Consider the following 18,136-nt stretch of genomic DNA (forward strand, 5'->3'; position numbering starts at 1 on the left):
CCTCAGCGAGGAAGACTCCGGTGTCGTCAGAGAAATGTTGACTGTGATCGGGTTGTAATAAAGGAACCATGCAGGCGTGTTTCAGAACACTGAGACAAAGACGCGTGGGGACAAACATGCACCGGACAGGAGGCGAGACCAACTTACTTCAATGGTACTGTCCAATGATCCCACACTGTTCCTACGACCTCGCTTTCCTGTCAGCCAATCAGAAGGAGGCACGTTAAACACACGCCTCCTTCATGTGACGCGACGGCACAGCTGATAATAATCAACACGACTGACTGAAGGAATACACAAAAAGAGTAAATATTTATATGTTTTAACTGCAACTTTTAAAAGTGTTTTAAAGACACTAATATTATTTAATATTAAATAATCCAGACTGATTCCATCACTGGTCCTGTAACTGCAAGCTCCACAGTGATGTTTCCATGTTGGGTTGTAGTTGCTGCAGCTATCCAGCAGGTGGAGACAGAGCATCAAATCTGCTGTATCTGTTTCATCAGTTACATAAGAGCACAGAAGCAGTTTCTGAGTCAGAAGGAAAACCTTCAAAAGATACCGTTTGTTGAGTTTCTGTCGGAAACATACGCAGCGTTATTTTGCAGCTCACGTGTACGCACAACGTGACTCCGCCCCCTCACCTGTGTCCGAGAGGTCTCTGAGTGACGAGCTGAGCGCCGTGCGCTTCAGCCCGTCCACCGAGGCGTACGTGTCGTCCAAGCTCGGCCTTCCCAGAGTACCGTTCATCACCTCGCTCTTTATGGTCCCTCCGCCGGTGCTGGTCCCGCCCCCTGGCGTGCTTCCTGGTCCTCCCCCTGTCAGCACACCAGGACGCATCACACCTTTCTGCTTCTCGAGCTCCGCTGGAGGGAAAGAAGGCGGAGCAAAGGACGGGAACGTGAGTGAAAAGCAATGACAAACAGAACGAAGACAAACACACCGAGGAGAAGACCATCAGACACCTGCTGAACTACTGCTGCTGTGGTGGGCTACCAGTGGGCTACCAGGGAGCTATCAGGGAGCTACCAGTGGGCTACCGAGGGCTACCAGGAGGCTAGCAGAGGGCTACCAAAGGGCTACCGGAGGGCAACCAACCCCTACCACCTGACGGACCACTTACACTCCACCCGGTACTTCTCCATGTCCTGCACCTCTGCGATGCTCTCTCGGAGGTCGGATGTGAAGCGGGCCCGGTCCTGCTGGCTCGGAGCCGTGAACACGATCAGAACCTTCCTCTCTCCTCCGGGGTTCGCCGACGTCAGCCTGATGCCGTGAGGGTAGTCTGGGAGACAAAACACACGTCACCTGTGGGACTTCCTGTGTTGCAGCGCTGCATGTCAGCTGCAGTAAACAACAACGTGCATATGCAGATTCATGTTCTTCTTTCAGATCACAGCACCAGCTGCAGAACATCCTGCACCTGCAGAACATCCTGCAGCAGTAGAACATCCTGCTGCAGAACATCCTGCACCTGCAGAACATCCTGCAGTAGTAGAACATCCTGCAGCAGTAGAACATCCTGCAGCAGAACATCCTGCAGCAGTAGAACATCCTGCAGCAGTAGAACATCCTGCAGCAGCAGAACATCCTGCAGCAGTAGAACATCCTGCAGCAGTAGAACATCCTGCAGCAGAACATGAGCACCCACACGGTCTCCAGGAACCAGACATGAATCTCGCACAGCCTGTTAACCTGTGGGGGTGGGGCTGAAGGCAGAGTGTGTGATCCACACCCGTCTGAGCAGGTGTCATGTGACTGGATGACGCTGTGGACTCTGAGGTAAGCCGAGCAGCACCAGCAGTGACGTCACCTGCTGGTTTGTGAATTTTAGGAAGCCTCCAGTTCAGATTTTGTCCGAGGATAGGAACACCCCCAAAAACAGGTCTTTTTGAATCTTATGACATTTTATTGACTTTGTATTTGATGAGAGAAGTTGAATAGGAGTCTATGGGGCTGGAGGCTTTTTGTAGCTGACCTCTAGTGGCACTTGGTGGTACTGCAGCTTAAGACACTTAAGACACCTCATTTTTCAGACCTGGAAGCCATGAACACTTTTATATACAGTCTGAGATGGTCGAGGAAGAGTGAGGATGAGAAGGCAGAACTTACAGTTGTTCTGGAAGGTGTGGACCTGCATGTCCACCAGAGGAAACGACTGTCTGAAACTGTACGTCACCGAAGTCTTCTTCTTTTGGAAGATCTTGGTCACCTGAGGAAGAGGAGAAGATGTAATGGATAGAGGACAGAGGAGGAGAAAGGAGGATAACTTTTAAATAAATAAAAAAATGTTGACATCAAACATGAAACCTGAATAACAATAATGATGATGATGATGATGATGAAGACGACAATAATTATGAAGATGCTCACCATCAGCAGGTCGTTGAACAGGAACACCTCCCTCTGGTGGACTCCGCTCCTCTGCGCTCGGTTCGGATCAGGAACCTCGAACAGCTGACAGCAGCAGACGAGCCGGCGGTGAGGCAGAGACAGAACCTGGAACACACACTTCCTGTTTACAAACACACTTCCTGTTTACACAGCAGCAGGTTTCTGTACATGATTGTTTTCGTTTCCTCTCAGATAATGGAAGATAAAAGTGGAGCTCAATTTATTCTGTTATTCATGTTCCTGATGTAAATAAACTTGAGTCAAAATATTTACTGCTACATGTTCAGGTCACGAGAGGATCCCGGCAAGACCAGGAGGTTCTGAGGATCTCAGGAGTTTCTGAGGAGGTTCTGAGGTTCTCAGGAGTTTCTGAGGAATTTCTGAGGTTCTCAGGTTCTGAGGAGATTTTGAGGAGGTTCTGATGAGGTTCTGATGAGGTTCTCAGGGACTTCTCAGATTCTGAGGAGGTTCTCATGAGGTTCTGAGGAGGTTCTCAGGAGGAGCACATGAAGCTGGAGCGGTTCTGTGTAGTTCTGAGAACCCTCCTCCTCTCTACATTCTGTGGTTCTGTCTTCCTGCAGGAACGACACCCTTCAACATGCGTGTTCAGAATCTGGGAGTTCTTACCGGCTTCTTGCCGACCACCATCCGCTCCACCGCCTGGACCTGAGACACGTGGTCGTCGTTGGTCCTCAGCTCCCACTTCTGGATCCGTCCGTAGATGGACACCAGCAGGTCCCGGGGGATGTCCTGTCCGTTGTCCACACCTGCAGACACAGGTAAGAACCGTGAAACCACATCTGTCTCGTGTCACACATGTAGTGAAGAGAGAACATGCAGCTGTTGCCATGACAACAGACGATGCGTCTCACACACACGTTGAACCCGACACACAGCCGATCAGAGTCACACATTCAGGACGTGTCCACATGTGGAATCTGGTCCCCGTCTGTCTTTCTGTCCTCAGTGATGGACGGAAACATGATGATGTTCCCGTGAAGGTGACCTTTGACCTTTCCAATATAACATGTCATCACTTCATCATTTCATCCTGTTTGAAGTTTCCTGGATTTATGGTGAGGTCACAGTGACCTTTGACCTCTAAAAACTTAATCATGTAATGACACGTCCCGTTCAGTCTGCTGGTCCAGAACCAGCAGGGAACCGGTCTGACCCGGCTCCTGGTTGCAGAAACACGAACGTGATGAGATGAAGGTTGGACTTCACATAAACACTGATGACATCACATACACACTGGTGACATCACTTACCCCGCAGGTTCTTGATGAAGTCCTCCAGCTTCATCTTCCTCTCTGGCTTCACGTTGGGGCTGTACATGTCCGTGTTGAGGAGGATGATGGCGAAGGCCAGGATGAAGATGGTGTCCGGGTTCTGGAACTGCCGGATCAGCACCGGGTTACAAACACAGTACCGCTGACTGCAGAGAGAGAGAGACAGGAAGTGAAGGAAACTTGCCAAACCCCGCACTGTGGCCAAACCTGCAGCTCTTTGATACCTGAAGGCCTCCACCAGCCGCTCCACCCGCTGAGCTTCACCCTGAACTTTAATCTGAGCCTGGAACTTCCTCAGAGCGTCGTCCAGATCCATCCCCGAGAAGTCCATCTCATCCAGAACACAGCTGCAACACGGTCGACATTTGTTAGGACACTTCACCAGTTGGACCAAATCCTACAGAACATCCTCTCTTCTTGTTACACACAGTGATCAATAATCAATAATCACAGTGATCAATAATCACAGTGATTCACTTCTTCCTCCTCCTCCTCCTCCTCTCCCATCATGCCCTGCTCTGCTGTGTGTACTCACTCCAGGACGTCCTTGTTGAACTGCTGCCGGCTGCCCAGGAACTCTCCGATCATCTGCCTGCTGAGACCCTTCCTCTCCAGGATGAAGCGGGCGACGCCGACAGGTGTGTCGGACACGAAGCTCCTCTCGATCAGGTACTGGATCCCCTTCTCAGGCTTCCTGTGACCACATAGACACGCTGAGATCAGTGTGTGATGATGTCAGGTGTGATGATGTCAGGTGTGATGATGTCAGGTGTGATGCGGTCAGGTGTGGTGATGTCAGGTGTGATGTCAGGTGTGATGATGTCAGGTGTGATGCGGTCAGGTGTGGTGATGTCAGGTGTGATGTCAGGTGTGATGATGTCAGGTGTGATGCGGTCAGGTGTGATGATGTCAGGTGTGATGATGTCAGGTGTGATGATGTCAGGTGTGATGTCACGTGTGATGTCAGGTGTGATGCGGTCAGGTATGATGTCAGGTGTGATGATGTCAGGTGTGATGCGGGGTCAGGTATGATGATGTCAGGTGTGATGTCAGCTGTGATGATGTCAGGTGTGATGCTGTCAGGTGGGCTCACTTGTTGAACAGGTTGAGTCCGATGCGGTACTGCCGTCGCTGCACCACGTCATTGTTGAAGGCGGGCGAGTCCCAGCTGTGGCGGCTCTCCCTCTGATAGGTCTGCTTCCCCAGCGCGGCTCCTCCGATTGGCTCCCGCAGGCTGTCGCGCGACGAGGAGCCCGAGCTGCAGTTGTTGACCGTGGTGTCGTCGTTGGAGTTGGTGGTGGTGGAGTTGACGCTCTCGTTGTCCCCGTCGGAGCAGAGCAGGTGGTGGTGGAGGTGGAGGTGCGGGTGGTGGTGGTGCACCTCCATGTTTTGGAGCACCGAGGAGGAGGACAGGGGTGAGGGCGTGAGGGGGGGCGGCAGGGGCGACAGAGGCGGCACGGGGGAGGGCAGCGGGGAGGAAGGGGGTTCTGGGTAAGAATGGGGCAGGTGGTGGTGGAGGTGGGGGTGGGGGTGCGGGAAGGGGTACTGGTGCTGGGGGAAGGGGTGCTGCATGTACGGGCTGCTGCCGTGTGCGTGGTGCATGTGCATGACGTGCGGCTGGTTGTACTGCGGGTGGTGATGCAGGATGGTGGGAAGGTGGGGGATGGGGGAGGGGTGGGGGTGAGAGTGGGGGTGTTGGAGCGGGTGGGGGAGGGGGTGGGAGGGCAGGGTCCGGGCCGAGGGCATCGGCAGCGGGACGTTGGCGGGGCTGCGAGTCTGTCCCTGCGCCATGGCAACAGAGCGGCCGTTTGGTTTGTGTTTGATGGTTCCCTGAGGGGAGTCGGCTTCGCTGCTTCCTCCTCCTCCTCCTCCTTCTCCTTCTCGCTCATCCTCTCCACTCTCACCTTCCCCTCCTCCTCCCCTCCTCTCCCTCTCTCCTCCTCCTCGCTCCACTCCTGATGCGTCCTGTTCGTACACCAGACGTCCAATGGAGCCTCGCTCCGACCTGAGGAACACAGAGATGTTCTACTAAGGAACCACCAGATGTTCTCCACCCTCCTGTTTAATTTAACTAAGGAACCACCGGATGTTCTCCACCCTCCTGTTTAATTTAACTAAGGAGCCACCGGATGTTCTCCACCCTCCTGTTTAATTTAACTAAGGAACTGCCAGATGTTCTCCACCCTCCTGTTTAATTTAACTAAGGAGCCACCAAATGTTCTCCACCCTCCTGTTTAATTTAACTAAGGAACCACAAGGTGTTCACCACCCTCGTGAGGAACCTCCTGCAGCGCCCCCTGCTGTGAGGAGGACCAGCTGTGTACAGGTGTGTTTTGCAGGTGCAGAGCTCACCTGTCGCTCATGTCCACCGAGCTGTCGCTGGGCGGTTCGATGGTGAGTACGGGGAGGTGTCCTCCTCCCCCTCCTCCTCCTCCTCCTCCTGCTCCTCCTCCTGCCCTCCCCCTGTACTCCCCCCGACACTCGGTGCAGGGGGTGCTGCTCCTCCGGCTGGCGTTGCTGCCTCCCTCCGTCTCCCTGCTGTCCTCCCTCCCCCCTGCGCTCCCTCCACCTCCTCCCCAGTACTCTGTGTCCGAGCTGGAGGCGGGGCGGGAGAGGGGTGAGGAGGGGAGGCAGCCGTCGTCCATGTAGAGGGTGACGTCGCTGAAGGAGGTGGTGGTGCTGTCCTCGTGCATGGCGGCGCCTCCTCTCCCACCTGCTCCTCCCGCCCGGCCCGCGGCGCGTCGGGAGGAGGCGCTAGTATTGCGCCAGGCACACCGTCTGTAGTCCTCCTCCTCGTCTTCTTCCTCGTCCTCCTCTCCTTCCTCCTCCTCCTCCTCCTCCTCCTCCTCTTCGTCTCCCTCCTCCTCCTCGTCCTCCTCTCCGTCTCCTCCCGCCTCCTGCGAGTCTTCGCGGCCGGACTGGCAGGTGAGGGAGTCGTCCATGGAGTCGGCCAGAGATTTGACCTGCAGAGCACAACGGGAGAGGTCAAAGGTCGTCTGGTCTGGAAAGTCTTCACCGAAAACACGACACCAGCAGAGACCTGAAGACACTCCAGCACGGGACACAGAACCGAGTGCTGAAAAGACCCGGTCCTGTTTAAACCCGGGGCACCAGCTTATTATTGTTGTCACGACGGCAGTAAATGAAATCTGAGAAAGGTGTTTTACCTGTTTGGAGAACAAGTCGTCTCCTGTGTCCTCTGACCCCTGCTGACCCGCTGACCTTTGACCCTGCGGCTGACGCTCATCGAACGAGTACTGCAACCAGAACAAGATGAGGAGCTTTGTGTCTGTGTGCGTCTGTATGGTGTACATTGTGTATACTGTGTATGTTGTGTGTCTGTGTGTGTACCTGCATCCTCATGTTGGACAGGATGATGCGTCGGGTCATCCTGCTCTCTGAGGCCGAGCTGCGAAGCCTCTCGAAGTTCTTGTTCATGCGGTACTGTCTGAAGGCCGTCTGGATCGTCCTCGCCGCCCGCCGGGACACGAACTGTCCCCCGTACTTCCTCTCCAGCATCTCCACCTATCAGGAGACAGGACGGTACCGGGGTTCCGGTTACAGTTCTGACTGCTGCATGTCAGCAGGTCTGAGAACATGCTCTGGTGGTCTGAGACAGGAGCTGTCAGTGATGTTTTGGGGGCGGGGCCTATCGTACCTTCTTATCCTGGAGGTCTGTCGAGAGCTCATAGCTGTCAGAGAGAGCCTTGCAGCGTTTGCTCTCCTCCTCCTCCTGCTTGCGGAGCGCCAGGCTGGCCGGCTGGTGTCGGCTGCGCTGAGCCCAGGCAAGGCTCGCCGGGCTGGTGGGAGAGATGGGAGAGCTGCCCTGGAGGAGGAGAAGGGAGGAGGGAGGAGCAGGAGGGGGGAGGAGGAGGAGGAGGAGGAGGAAGACATGCAGTCAGTCATCATGTTTTTGTGTTTATTTAGCCAATAACAACTCATATTATGTTATTATGTTGTGTGTCAGTATTGTGCATATTGTGTATGTTGTGTGTATTGTGTATGTTGGGTGTCTGTATTGTGTATATTGTTGTTTTGTGTCTGTATTGTGTATATTGTGCATGTTGTGTATGTTGTGTGTCAGTATTGTAACAGTATAATAACTAATGAAGGACACTGTTGGTGCCCACACTGCCCCCTGGTGGAGTCCCTCAGATGAACACCTGGTGTTGGGTACACAAACAACCTTCACACCACCCGTAGAGTCTATTTATGTTTGTCTTTATTTAAATGTTCCAAACCTGCATATTTTATAATCAATGAACCACTTTGACGATATGATTGTTTTATCACAAATGACAGAAAGTGACATCACTGGACAAAGTAGTCAGCATTTCCCAGCATGCCCTCTTCCTTGGTCACTTCTGAGAATAAAGACGAGAAACTTTTAGTTTAATAAAACAAAATAAAGATGAATAGAACAGAAGCTACAGGTGTACCAGCTGGTTTGCACAATTATAACACTGTGGGTCAGTCTCACGGACTCAACACACACTCAGCCGGTACCGTCGGCCCGTCAGCAGGGAGTTACAGAAAATCAGCTGATTGGATGAAGAACAGCCAATGAGGAGGACACTTCCTGTCAGAGTTGCTGTGTGAGTGTCGGTGTGTACGTACCTGAGTGTGTGTGTGGGAGGCTCCCAGGGGCCCGCCGTAGGAGGCTGAGCTGTACGGGTCACAGGGGCTGGGGAGGGGGCTGTTGCTATAGCGATGGAAGGGAGGTGGATGGCCGAAGGACGAATCAGAAAAAGTGAGCGCCTCCGGACACTGAGACTCGCCCTCCACACTGCGACACAGAGAGAGAGAGAGAGAGAGGGTGGGGATGGGGGGGGGTTATCAATCAGCTGATCAAAGTACTTCCTGTCAATCAAAAAAAACAAGCGGGAGGAGGAGAGGGGGAGAGACCAAACATAAACCAGTCTGAACTGGACCAAACATAAACCAGTCTGAACTGGATCAAACATAGACCAGTCTGAACCGGACCAAACATAAACCTGTCTGAACCGGACCAAACATAGACCGGACCAAACATAAACCAGTCTAAACTATTCCAAACAAGTCAAATCCAGTCTAAACTAGTCTAAACCACATTAAACTGGATCCAACTGGACCAGATGGAACCAGCAGAGTTCTACAGAAACACTGACAGACGATCAATCAGCTGATCAATCAGGGAGCAGCTGCACGAGGAGGAACGGCTGTGTGTGTGTGTGTGTGTGTGTGTGTGTGTGTGTGTGTGTGTGTGTGTGTGTTTCAGCATCAAAGAGGCTCTTCAGTGTTCATCTAAGACACCGGGGAAGCTGGCAGAGAAGCTAACGTGGGCACAGCCAAGCTAACACACACACACACACACACACACACACACACACACACACACACACACACACACACACACAGTCACATGAGCGTGACTCATGGCCAACAGCAGTGTGTGTGTGGGTGTGTTCAGTGTGTTGTTTGTGAGAGGCACAGTATAAGTGTGTGTGGGAGACTGCGTGTGTGTGTGTGTGTGTGTGTGTCTGTCCAGCTATGTTTGTGAGGACTAAGACCTGGACAGAGAGGACATTTGTCTTTTCTGACCTGCTGCGGTTTCATTGGCTGAACAGACAGGTGTGCAGGTGTTCCTAATATAGTGCTCACCTGGTGGCACTAGTGCATAAACACACACACACACACACACACACACACACACACACACACACACACCTAAAACATTCTGAAATCAAAAACACGATCCATGTTTTTTGTGGGGGAGGGGGATGGGGGCGTAGGGGGGGGGGGGCGCTCTACATTCGGACTTGGAGAAATGTGTGTTAGTGAGACAGCTCGTCCTGACCTCGTTTCACCAGAAAGCGAGAGTGTGTGAGGGGTGTGTGTCTCTCTGTGTTTCTGTGTGTGTGTGGGGGGGGGGGGGGGGTTCTGTTTGTCTGTGTCTCCATGTGTGTGTGTGTGTGTGTGTGTGTGTGTGTGTGTGTGTGTGTGTCCATGTGTGTTGTGTTGCTGGGAGTCCTAACAGGACCACATGTCTCTCCAGCCGGAGGCAGTGAGATGCTCTCGGTGACTACATGTGTCATCTTCAGCTCTGATGGAGGTGAAGATGACACACTCCGTGTTGGTGGAACCTCTGCTCACTGTTCTGTGGTTCTACGGCAATCCTGGACAGACGGACGCACCGGGGACAGATGACAACAGAGACACTGTTTCACAGTTTATACTGTTTTCACTGTTTCACTGTTTACAGTGTTTACAGTGTTTCACTGTTTACAGTGTTTAGAGTGTTTACAGTGTATCACTGTTTACACTTTCACTGTTTACAGTGTTTTCACGGTTTCACTGTTTACAGTGTTTTACTGTTTACACTTTCACGTTTACACTGTTTACAGTGTTTCATTGTTTACACTTTCACTGTCTACACTTTCACTGTTTACAGTGTTAACAGTATATCACTGATTACACTTTCACTTTTTAGTGTTTACAGTGTTTCACTGTTTACACTTTCACTGTTTACACTGTTTACAGTGTATAACTGTTTACACTTTCACTGTTTAGTGTTTACAGTGTTTCACTGTTTACAGTGTATCACTGTTTACACTTTCACTGTTTAGTGTTTCACTGTTTGCAGTGTTTCACTGTTTAGTGTTTTCACGGTTTCACTGTTTACAGTGTATCACTGTTTACACTTTCACTGTTTAGTCTTTCACTGTTTACACTTTCACCGTTTACAGTGTTTACAGTGTTTCACTGTTTACAGTGTTTCATTGTTTACACTTTCACTGTTTACAGTGTTAACAGTATATCACTGTTTACACTTTCACTTTTTAGTGTTTACAGTGTTTCACTGTTTACAGTGTATAACTGTTTAGACGTTCACTGTTTAGTGTTTACAGTGTTTCACTGTTTACATTGTTTACACCGAGTAAATATATTCAGTGTAAACTGTGAAACGGTGTTTATCTGTGCGGAGCGCCGCTCTGTTGGACGGACGATGTTCGGCTCGGAGAACGTGAGGAGGTGCAGGAGGACAGCGCTCCTCTCATGTGTCTCATCATGGCCGCTGTGCTGACTGATCCTGAGCGCTGCTAAAAATAAACATTCTTTCTTCTGTCGCAGGCTGCACTGTCGCCAAAAACACTACCTGCAGCACGAGGCTGCGAGCAGAGGACTGCAGGTTACCGGCTGCACGCTGCTGCTGCAGGAAGCACGCAGCATCGCCACTCTGTTCACTGATGAAGGGCGCTGGCTGCAGCCGAGAGGAGGAATGAGGAGGAAGAGGAGGAAGATTCAAAAGGGAGGAGAGGAAGAGGAGGGACAGTAGCACATGAAGGGCAGGGACGGAGGTCGGTACGAGGACGAGGAGGAGGAGCAAAGAGGAGCAGCAGGAGAGGATGGCAGGAGGTGAAACAAGGACGATGAGATGAAGGAGAAGGACAGAGGGGAGCCAGGACGAAGTAGGAGGAGGAAGAGGAGACAAACGTTTGCATAAAAAGACAGTATGTGTCAGTAGACATATGAACATCAACATATATGAACATCAACATGTATGAACATTGACATGTATGAACATCACATGTATTAACATCGACATGTATGAACATCACATGTATTAACATTGACATGTATGAACATCACATGTATTAACATTGACATGTATGAACATCACATGTATGAACATTGACATGTATGAACATAACATGTATGAACATCGACATGTATGAACATCGACATGTATGAACATCACTTGTATGATCATCACATGTATTAACATTAACATGTATGAACATCGACATGTATGAACATCGACATGTATGAACATCACTTTGTATGAAAATTGGCATGTATGAACAACGTGTATGATCATCAACATGTATGAACATTAACATGTATGCGCATCGACATGTATGATCGTGCAGCCCTACATGTTCCAGTCCAACAGAGGGCAGCGTGTAGAAAGCTGTCGGGTCCTTATAAGGAGGTTGGAGGTGTAGCAGCAGGCGACAGTGTTGTTTTCAGTGTTTAGTGTGTCGGTCTGTTGTTTTTTAATCATATGTGGAAAACAAAACCTACCTTCACCTGAACATACACACAAACACACATTTATATATACACACACACACACACACACTGTACATTTTGATGCATCATGCCTCGGTGTGTCTGACACACACACAAACATGCTCTCCATCACATGCCTTGTGTGTGTGTGTGTGTGTGTGTGTGTGTGTGTGTGTGTGTGTGTGTGTGTGTGTGTGTGATTCTCAGGTTTATTTCTGAGCTGAGAGTGTTTCAGGTGAGAAAGTGAAGTTCAGAAAAAAGATCCAGACTGATCAGATCGGTCAGCTGATTATCTGTGTGAACATTACAGTTCTGTTAGAGTCTGTGACTCAGTTAGAGGTCAAAGGTCAGTCTGTGACTCTGTTAGAGGTCAAAGGTCAGTCTGTGACTATCAGAGGTCAGTCTGTGACTGTTAGAGGTCAGTCTGTGACAGGGAGGACTGGAGGACAAAGAGGACAGGAAGGACAGGGAACACAGGGAGGACAGGAAAGACTGGAAGGACTAGAAGGACAGGGAGGACAGGAAAGACTGCAGGACAGGGAGGACTGGAAGGACAGGGAGGACTTCAGAGTGTGATTCCTGTCTCGCCTCTCAACGTGACCTCATTTCCCTGTTTGGGTTTTGGACGCGTTTCCTGTTTAAAGGTTCGCTGACTGATCCTGGTTCATCTCCTGGTTCAGATCCTGGTTCAGATCCTGGTTCATCTCCTGGTTCTGATCCTGGTTCATCTCCTGGTTCATCTCCTGGTTCATCTCCTGGTTCATCTCCTGGTTCTGATCCTGGTTCAGCTCCTGGTTCAGCTCCTGGATCTGATCCTGGTTCAGCTCCTGGATCTGATCCTGGATCTAATCCGATCTGCCTCCTGTGTGTTTCAGCTGATCAATAATCATCACTGATGGAAGCTTCAACTCAAATCTCATGTGGGACTTAATACGAGCCTGAGATGGTGTTCTCTCTCTCTCACACACACACACACACACACACACACACACACACACACACACACACACACACACACACACACACACACACAGTGGAGCCTCAGATTGAGCTGTGCAGCCTGTTTCTGCTGCAGTGAAGCTGCTCGCTGTGTGTAGAGGATGTGAGCTGAGCAGACATAATGAGCCCCGATCATCCACCCACCCGCACACGCGCACACACACACACACACACACACACACACAGTACATTTTGCTGCATCATGCTTGGTGTGTCTGACTCTCTGACACTTTCTGTCCAACACAAACACACGATAACGACTTCAGGCTTCTGTCTCTTCTGTTTGTAGGAACTCGTGTCTCCACGTCGTCAACACGTCGTTTCTCTGCGACACGTCGGTCCGGACCGAGAGACCTCACCAGCACCTTCATGGTCCCACAGACAGTCTGAACACATCAACATATCCAACAATCACATCCCCAGCAAAGCCCACAGGAACCTTTAGTCCCAGGTACTAATCTACGGAGACACTGAGGAACTTAAAAGTTCCTTCAGCCTAACACACACACACACACACACACACACACACACACACACACACACACACACACACACAGAGTCTCAGTCTGCGCTTCATGACAACGTCGGCATCCATGAAGATCTTTTTTCTACGACCGGGAACTCGCTGCGGTTATGAACAGGTGCACCGTGACATCCCCGTGTTTTTAGGTGCACCGCCTCGTGAGCGGAGTCGTCTGACCAGCTTCACTGACGTCAGGTCGACGTCCCGTCGATCCTTCAGTGGCTTGTTGACATTCACTCATATACGTCAGCTCAGATTTGAGTGTGCGCAGACAGAAGTGTTTACTTTCTGAGCTGACCTGAATCTGCTGAGGAGCAGCTTCCTTAAACTAGCCAATCAGAGCAGAGAACGCTCACTGTTCACTAATGTACACTGTTCACTACTGTTCACCACAGTCCACTACGATCCACTGTTCACTACCGTCTCTTGTTCACTACTGTGTACTGTGCACTATTGTCCACTTTTTGTTTTGCTACTGTTCACTACCAGCCACTTTTTTTTTTTACTACTGTTCACTGATGTCATCGATGATATCATGTCTCCTCAGACTCATCGTTTCCACCAGAACATGAAGAGTAAATGTGAAACTGTCCTGCTCCCCACCAGATGAACCCTTCTCATTGTGATGACAGCTGACCTCTCCCCTCGCGCCCTCCTCTAGCGCCCCCCTTAGGACGCGCTTCATCTGTAGCTGCATCCTCAGTGTGTTCAGTGTAACCGTGGTGTGTGATGAGCGCAGCCGCCCGAGGCGTCCTCCGCCCCGCAGCGTCTCTAACAGACCTCACAGCCTCAACGTGTCCCAGAAAGCCTGAGCGGGGAGTCGGCTCAGAGTCAGCTCGCAGGTTTCCAGGCAACAGCCTCGCTCCGCTGGGATTAAAGCAACAACGCCGCTGAGTCAACTCCTTCAGCAGCGCTCCTCCAACAGCCTGCATGACTCAGTGCACGTCTTCTCCTCCTCAACACTCAACACTCCCACCGGCCGTGCAGAGAGCCGGGGATGGGGGTGTCCCACCTGAGCTCCCAGACTGAGACGAAGCTCCATCACAAACAGTGAGTTAAAAACAACACTGTAAAACAACAGTGGGATCAGAAACAACACTGTAAACAGTGTAAACAACAGTGTAAGAACAATGTAAACAGCACTGTAAGAACAGTGTAAACAACAGTAGAAGAACAGTGTAAACAACACTGTAAGAACAATGTAAACAACACTAAGAACAATATAAACAACAGTATTAGCACAGTGTAAACAACACTGTGCGAACAGTGTAAAAAACAGTATAAGAACAGTGTAAACAACAGCATAAGAACAGTGTAAACAACACTATGCGAACAGTGTAAAAAACAGTACAAGAACAGTGTAAACATCAGTGTAAGGACAGTGTAAACATCAGTGTAAGGACAGTGTTAACAACAGTGTAAGGACAGTGTAAACAACACTATGCGAACAGTGTAAAAAACAGTACAAGAACAGTGTAAACAACACTAAGAACAGTGTAAACATCAGTGTAAGGACAGTGTTAACATCAGTGTAAGGACAGTGTAAACATCAGTGTAAGGACAGTGTTAACAACAGTGTAAGGACAGTGTAAACAACAGTGTAAGGACAGTGTAAACATCAGTGTAAGGACAGTGTAAACATCAGTGTAAGGACAGTGTTAACAACAGTGTAAGGACAGTGTAAACAACAGTGTAAGGACAGTGTAAACAACAGTGTAAGGACAGTGTAAACAACAGTGTAAGGACAGTGTAAACAACAGTGTAAGGACAGTGTAAACATCAGTGTAAGGACAGTGTAAACAACAGTGTAACCCTTCTAAACCAGAACTCAGGAAATGTCGAGGATCCTGCGTGACTCGTGCAGGAGTTTGTTGATTTCTCAACTGGTTTGTTTGTGAGTATCAGTCTATCTATCTATGTTGGTGTTAAACACTAAATATCTTATTGTCTCAAAGTAAATCACTTCCTGTCTCTTGATGCACAGAGGAGCTGCTCACTTCAACATAACTTGTAGCTGTCATGCAGAATGAACACTTCAAGTGGACCCCCAACTAACGAATACTGAAAGTGTGAACGGATGACTGAAACGCCGAAAAAAAGATTTCTGTCAAACCACAAACAACTCAAAATTACTATAGAAAATAAAATAAAACTAAATAACAAAACGTTTGAGCACAGAGTGACGTGAAACAAGCACAGAAAGAAAATGACCACAAAGAGAGGCAAAGTGACGTCAGAGGCCTTTTATAGTTCTGCTCCCAGCTGCCCGTAGTATCGTCATCTGTCCTGAAGTGTTGGTGTCGGGATGGACCCTCCAAACGGGGACTCGGCGGACTGTGGAAACAATCAGCTGATAAACAAGATGGCTGCCTATCGCTGAGCTCCCAACACAGGCTCAGACTTATGTCAATAAAACAGATCTCAGGTCACACTGATAGGATGCCGTCACCTGCAGCACCTCACTGCATGTCAGCAGCACCTCACTGCATGTCAGCACACCTCACTGCACGTCAGCAGCACCTCACTGCATGTCAGCAGCACCTCACTGCATGTCAGCACACCTCACTGCACCTCACTGCACGTCAGCAGCACCTCACTGCATGTCAGCACACCTCACTGCACCTCACTGCATGTCAGCACACCCCCACCAGCAAATAAAAAGTTTCTGAAATGCTTCATTTAATGAATTCAGCCCGACATGATTCTCAAAAACTGTGAAAACCTACATGTGGGACCTCACAGCTGATCAATCAGCTGATCACTGACAGATGATCAGTGATCAGCTCTTCACTGACCACTGACAGCGGATCACTGACAACTGATTACTCACAGCTGATCAATCAGTTGATAAATCACAGCTGATCACTTTAGGATCAATATTTCCTCTTTAACTTCTCCAGGCAGCAGTAACGTCACACTGAGACACAGAGAGAGACATGCTGTAAAGAGAGACAGACAGGTAAACAAGGACGCGCGTGAACGAGCAAACCGACAGGTCAAACCGGCTCCTCTGCGCGTCTCCAGTAGCCGAACCCCCCCCCCCCCTCCCCCCTCCCCAACCCCTCCATCACCCCCTCCTAAGCTGCAGCCTCAGACCAACAAACCGCGTCATGTTGAAGGTTTACAACCGTCAGCTCACAAACACACGACGATCCGCGCAGCAGTGCGGCACCGCGGGCGGAAAACACGCAGTCAGAGAGCCGGTGTGGAGGCGGCGGCGCAGCAGCGAGTCGTTCTCCGGTCCCACCGCGGCGGTTCTTACCAGTAGAGCAGCTTGTTGTGCAGGATGGCGGGCGTTTTGTCCGACGCGCAGTTGATGCACCACATTGTTGCTGCTGCCGCGGATCGACGCGCTGCAACAACACGACGGAGAGAGCGGCCGGAGGAGGGAGGAGGGATCCGCTGCTGCCTCAGCCTCTCTGCGCTCTTGGTCCGCCTCCCTCCACCCGCTCTCCTTCCTTCGCTCTTCGTCAGAGGCGCATCATCATCATCATTATTATCATCATCATCATCATCATCATCCCTCCTCTCTCTTTACCGTCTTTATTTCATCATGCCTTCTTTTCCCTCCTCTGCTCCCTGAACTTCCTGTCTGGATCTGAGTGTACATCCGGTCTGTCAGAGAGGTTCATGTACAGGTTCACAATCACTCCACATGTTCTATCGTTCTCACATGTTCTATCAGCTCCACATGTTCTATCAGCTCCACATGTTCTATTGTCTCCACATGTTCTATCAGCTCCACATGTTCTATCAGCTCCACATGTTCTATTGTCCCCACATGTTCTATCAGCTCCACGTTCTATTGTCCCCACATGTTCTATCAGCTCCACATGTTCTATCAGCTCCACGTTCTATTGTCCCCACATGTTCTATCAGCTCCACGTTCTATTGTCCCCACATGTTCTATCAGCTCCACATGTTCTATCAGCTCCACATGTTCTATTGTCCCCACATGTTCTATCAGCTCCACATGTTCTATCAGCTCCACATGTTCTATTGTCCTCACATGTTCTATCAGCTCCACATGTTCTATCGTCCCCATATGTTCTATCAGCTCCACACGTTCTATTGTCCTCACATGTTCTATCAGCTCCACACGTTCTATTGTCCTCACATGTTCTATCAGCTCCACACGTTCTATTGTCCTCACATGTTCTATCAGCTCCACATGTTCTATTGTCCTCACATGTTCTATCAGCTCCACATGTTCTATCATCCTCGCATTCTATCGTCCTCACATGTTCTATCAGCTCCACATGTTCTATCAGCTCCACACATTCTATCGTCCTCACATGTTCTATCAGCTCCACATGTTCTATCAGCTCCACATGTTCTATTGTCCTCACATGTTCTATCATCCCCACATGTTCTATCAGCTCCACACGTTCTATAGTCCTCACATGTTCTATCAGCTCCACATGTTCTATCATCCTCGCATTCTATCGTCCTCACATGTTCTATCAGCCCCACATGTTCTATCAGCTCCGCATGTTCCATCAGCTCCACATGTTCTATCAGTTCCACATGTTCTATCAGTTCCACATGTTCTATCAGCTCTGAACATAGGTGAACATACCTGAACACACCTGAAATAACCTGAACACACCTGAACGGGTGTTTCCAGGTTATTGATCACTGATCTGTTACCACTGCCAGTTTCTCTGTCTCTCCATCCATCCTTTATTCTCAGGACGGTTACCGTAGGCAACAAAGAGTGAAACATGAAAGGAGCTTCCCCTTGGTTTCCATGGCAACGGGAGTCGGGGATTACATAGTTTCCTGCTCTGCGACAACATGTGCTGACCCACACACGGTTCTGTCCTCATCGTTTCATCTCCTTCTTCTCTCGTCTTCTTTTGATTTTCCACCT

General features: G+C 50.0%; 1 protein-coding gene across 6 annotated transcripts in view; it reads right to left on the minus strand.

Moving 5' to 3' along the window:
* LOC138193628 (IQ motif and SEC7 domain-containing protein 1-like) overlaps positions 1 to 18,136 on the minus strand; it is a 56,700-nt gene that overhangs the window by 6,266 nt on the left and 32,298 nt on the right. For 4 of the 6 annotated variants that reach the window (XM_069141763.1, XM_069141762.1, XM_069141760.1 and 1 more), the window contains exons 3-17: positions 8,307 to 8,475; positions 7,348 to 7,515; positions 7,041 to 7,214; positions 6,857 to 6,946; positions 6,042 to 6,652; positions 4,783 to 5,694; positions 4,225 to 4,383; positions 3,914 to 4,036; positions 3,669 to 3,835; positions 3,025 to 3,164; positions 2,377 to 2,502; positions 2,116 to 2,215; positions 1,127 to 1,288; positions 648 to 869; positions 148 to 197 (exon numbers count right to left, since the gene is read on the minus strand). In XM_069141763.1, the coding sequence (XP_068997864.1) occupies positions 148 to 197; positions 648 to 869; positions 1,127 to 1,288; positions 2,116 to 2,215; positions 2,377 to 2,502; positions 3,025 to 3,164; positions 3,669 to 3,835; positions 3,914 to 4,036; positions 4,225 to 4,383; positions 4,783 to 5,694; positions 6,042 to 6,652; positions 6,857 to 6,946; positions 7,041 to 7,214; positions 7,348 to 7,515; positions 8,307 to 8,475 (3,373 nt within the window). The other 2 variants (XM_069141766.1, XM_069141764.1) reach the window with 2 other exon arrangements.

The sequence above is a fragment of the Embiotoca jacksoni genome, unplaced genomic scaffold (assembly GCF_022577435.1).
Source record: "Embiotoca jacksoni isolate LCO1_2020_lvr unplaced genomic scaffold, fEmbJac1.0.p SCAF_91, whole genome shotgun sequence".
Classification (NCBI taxonomy): Eukaryota; Metazoa; Chordata; class Actinopteri; family Embiotocidae; genus Embiotoca; species Embiotoca jacksoni.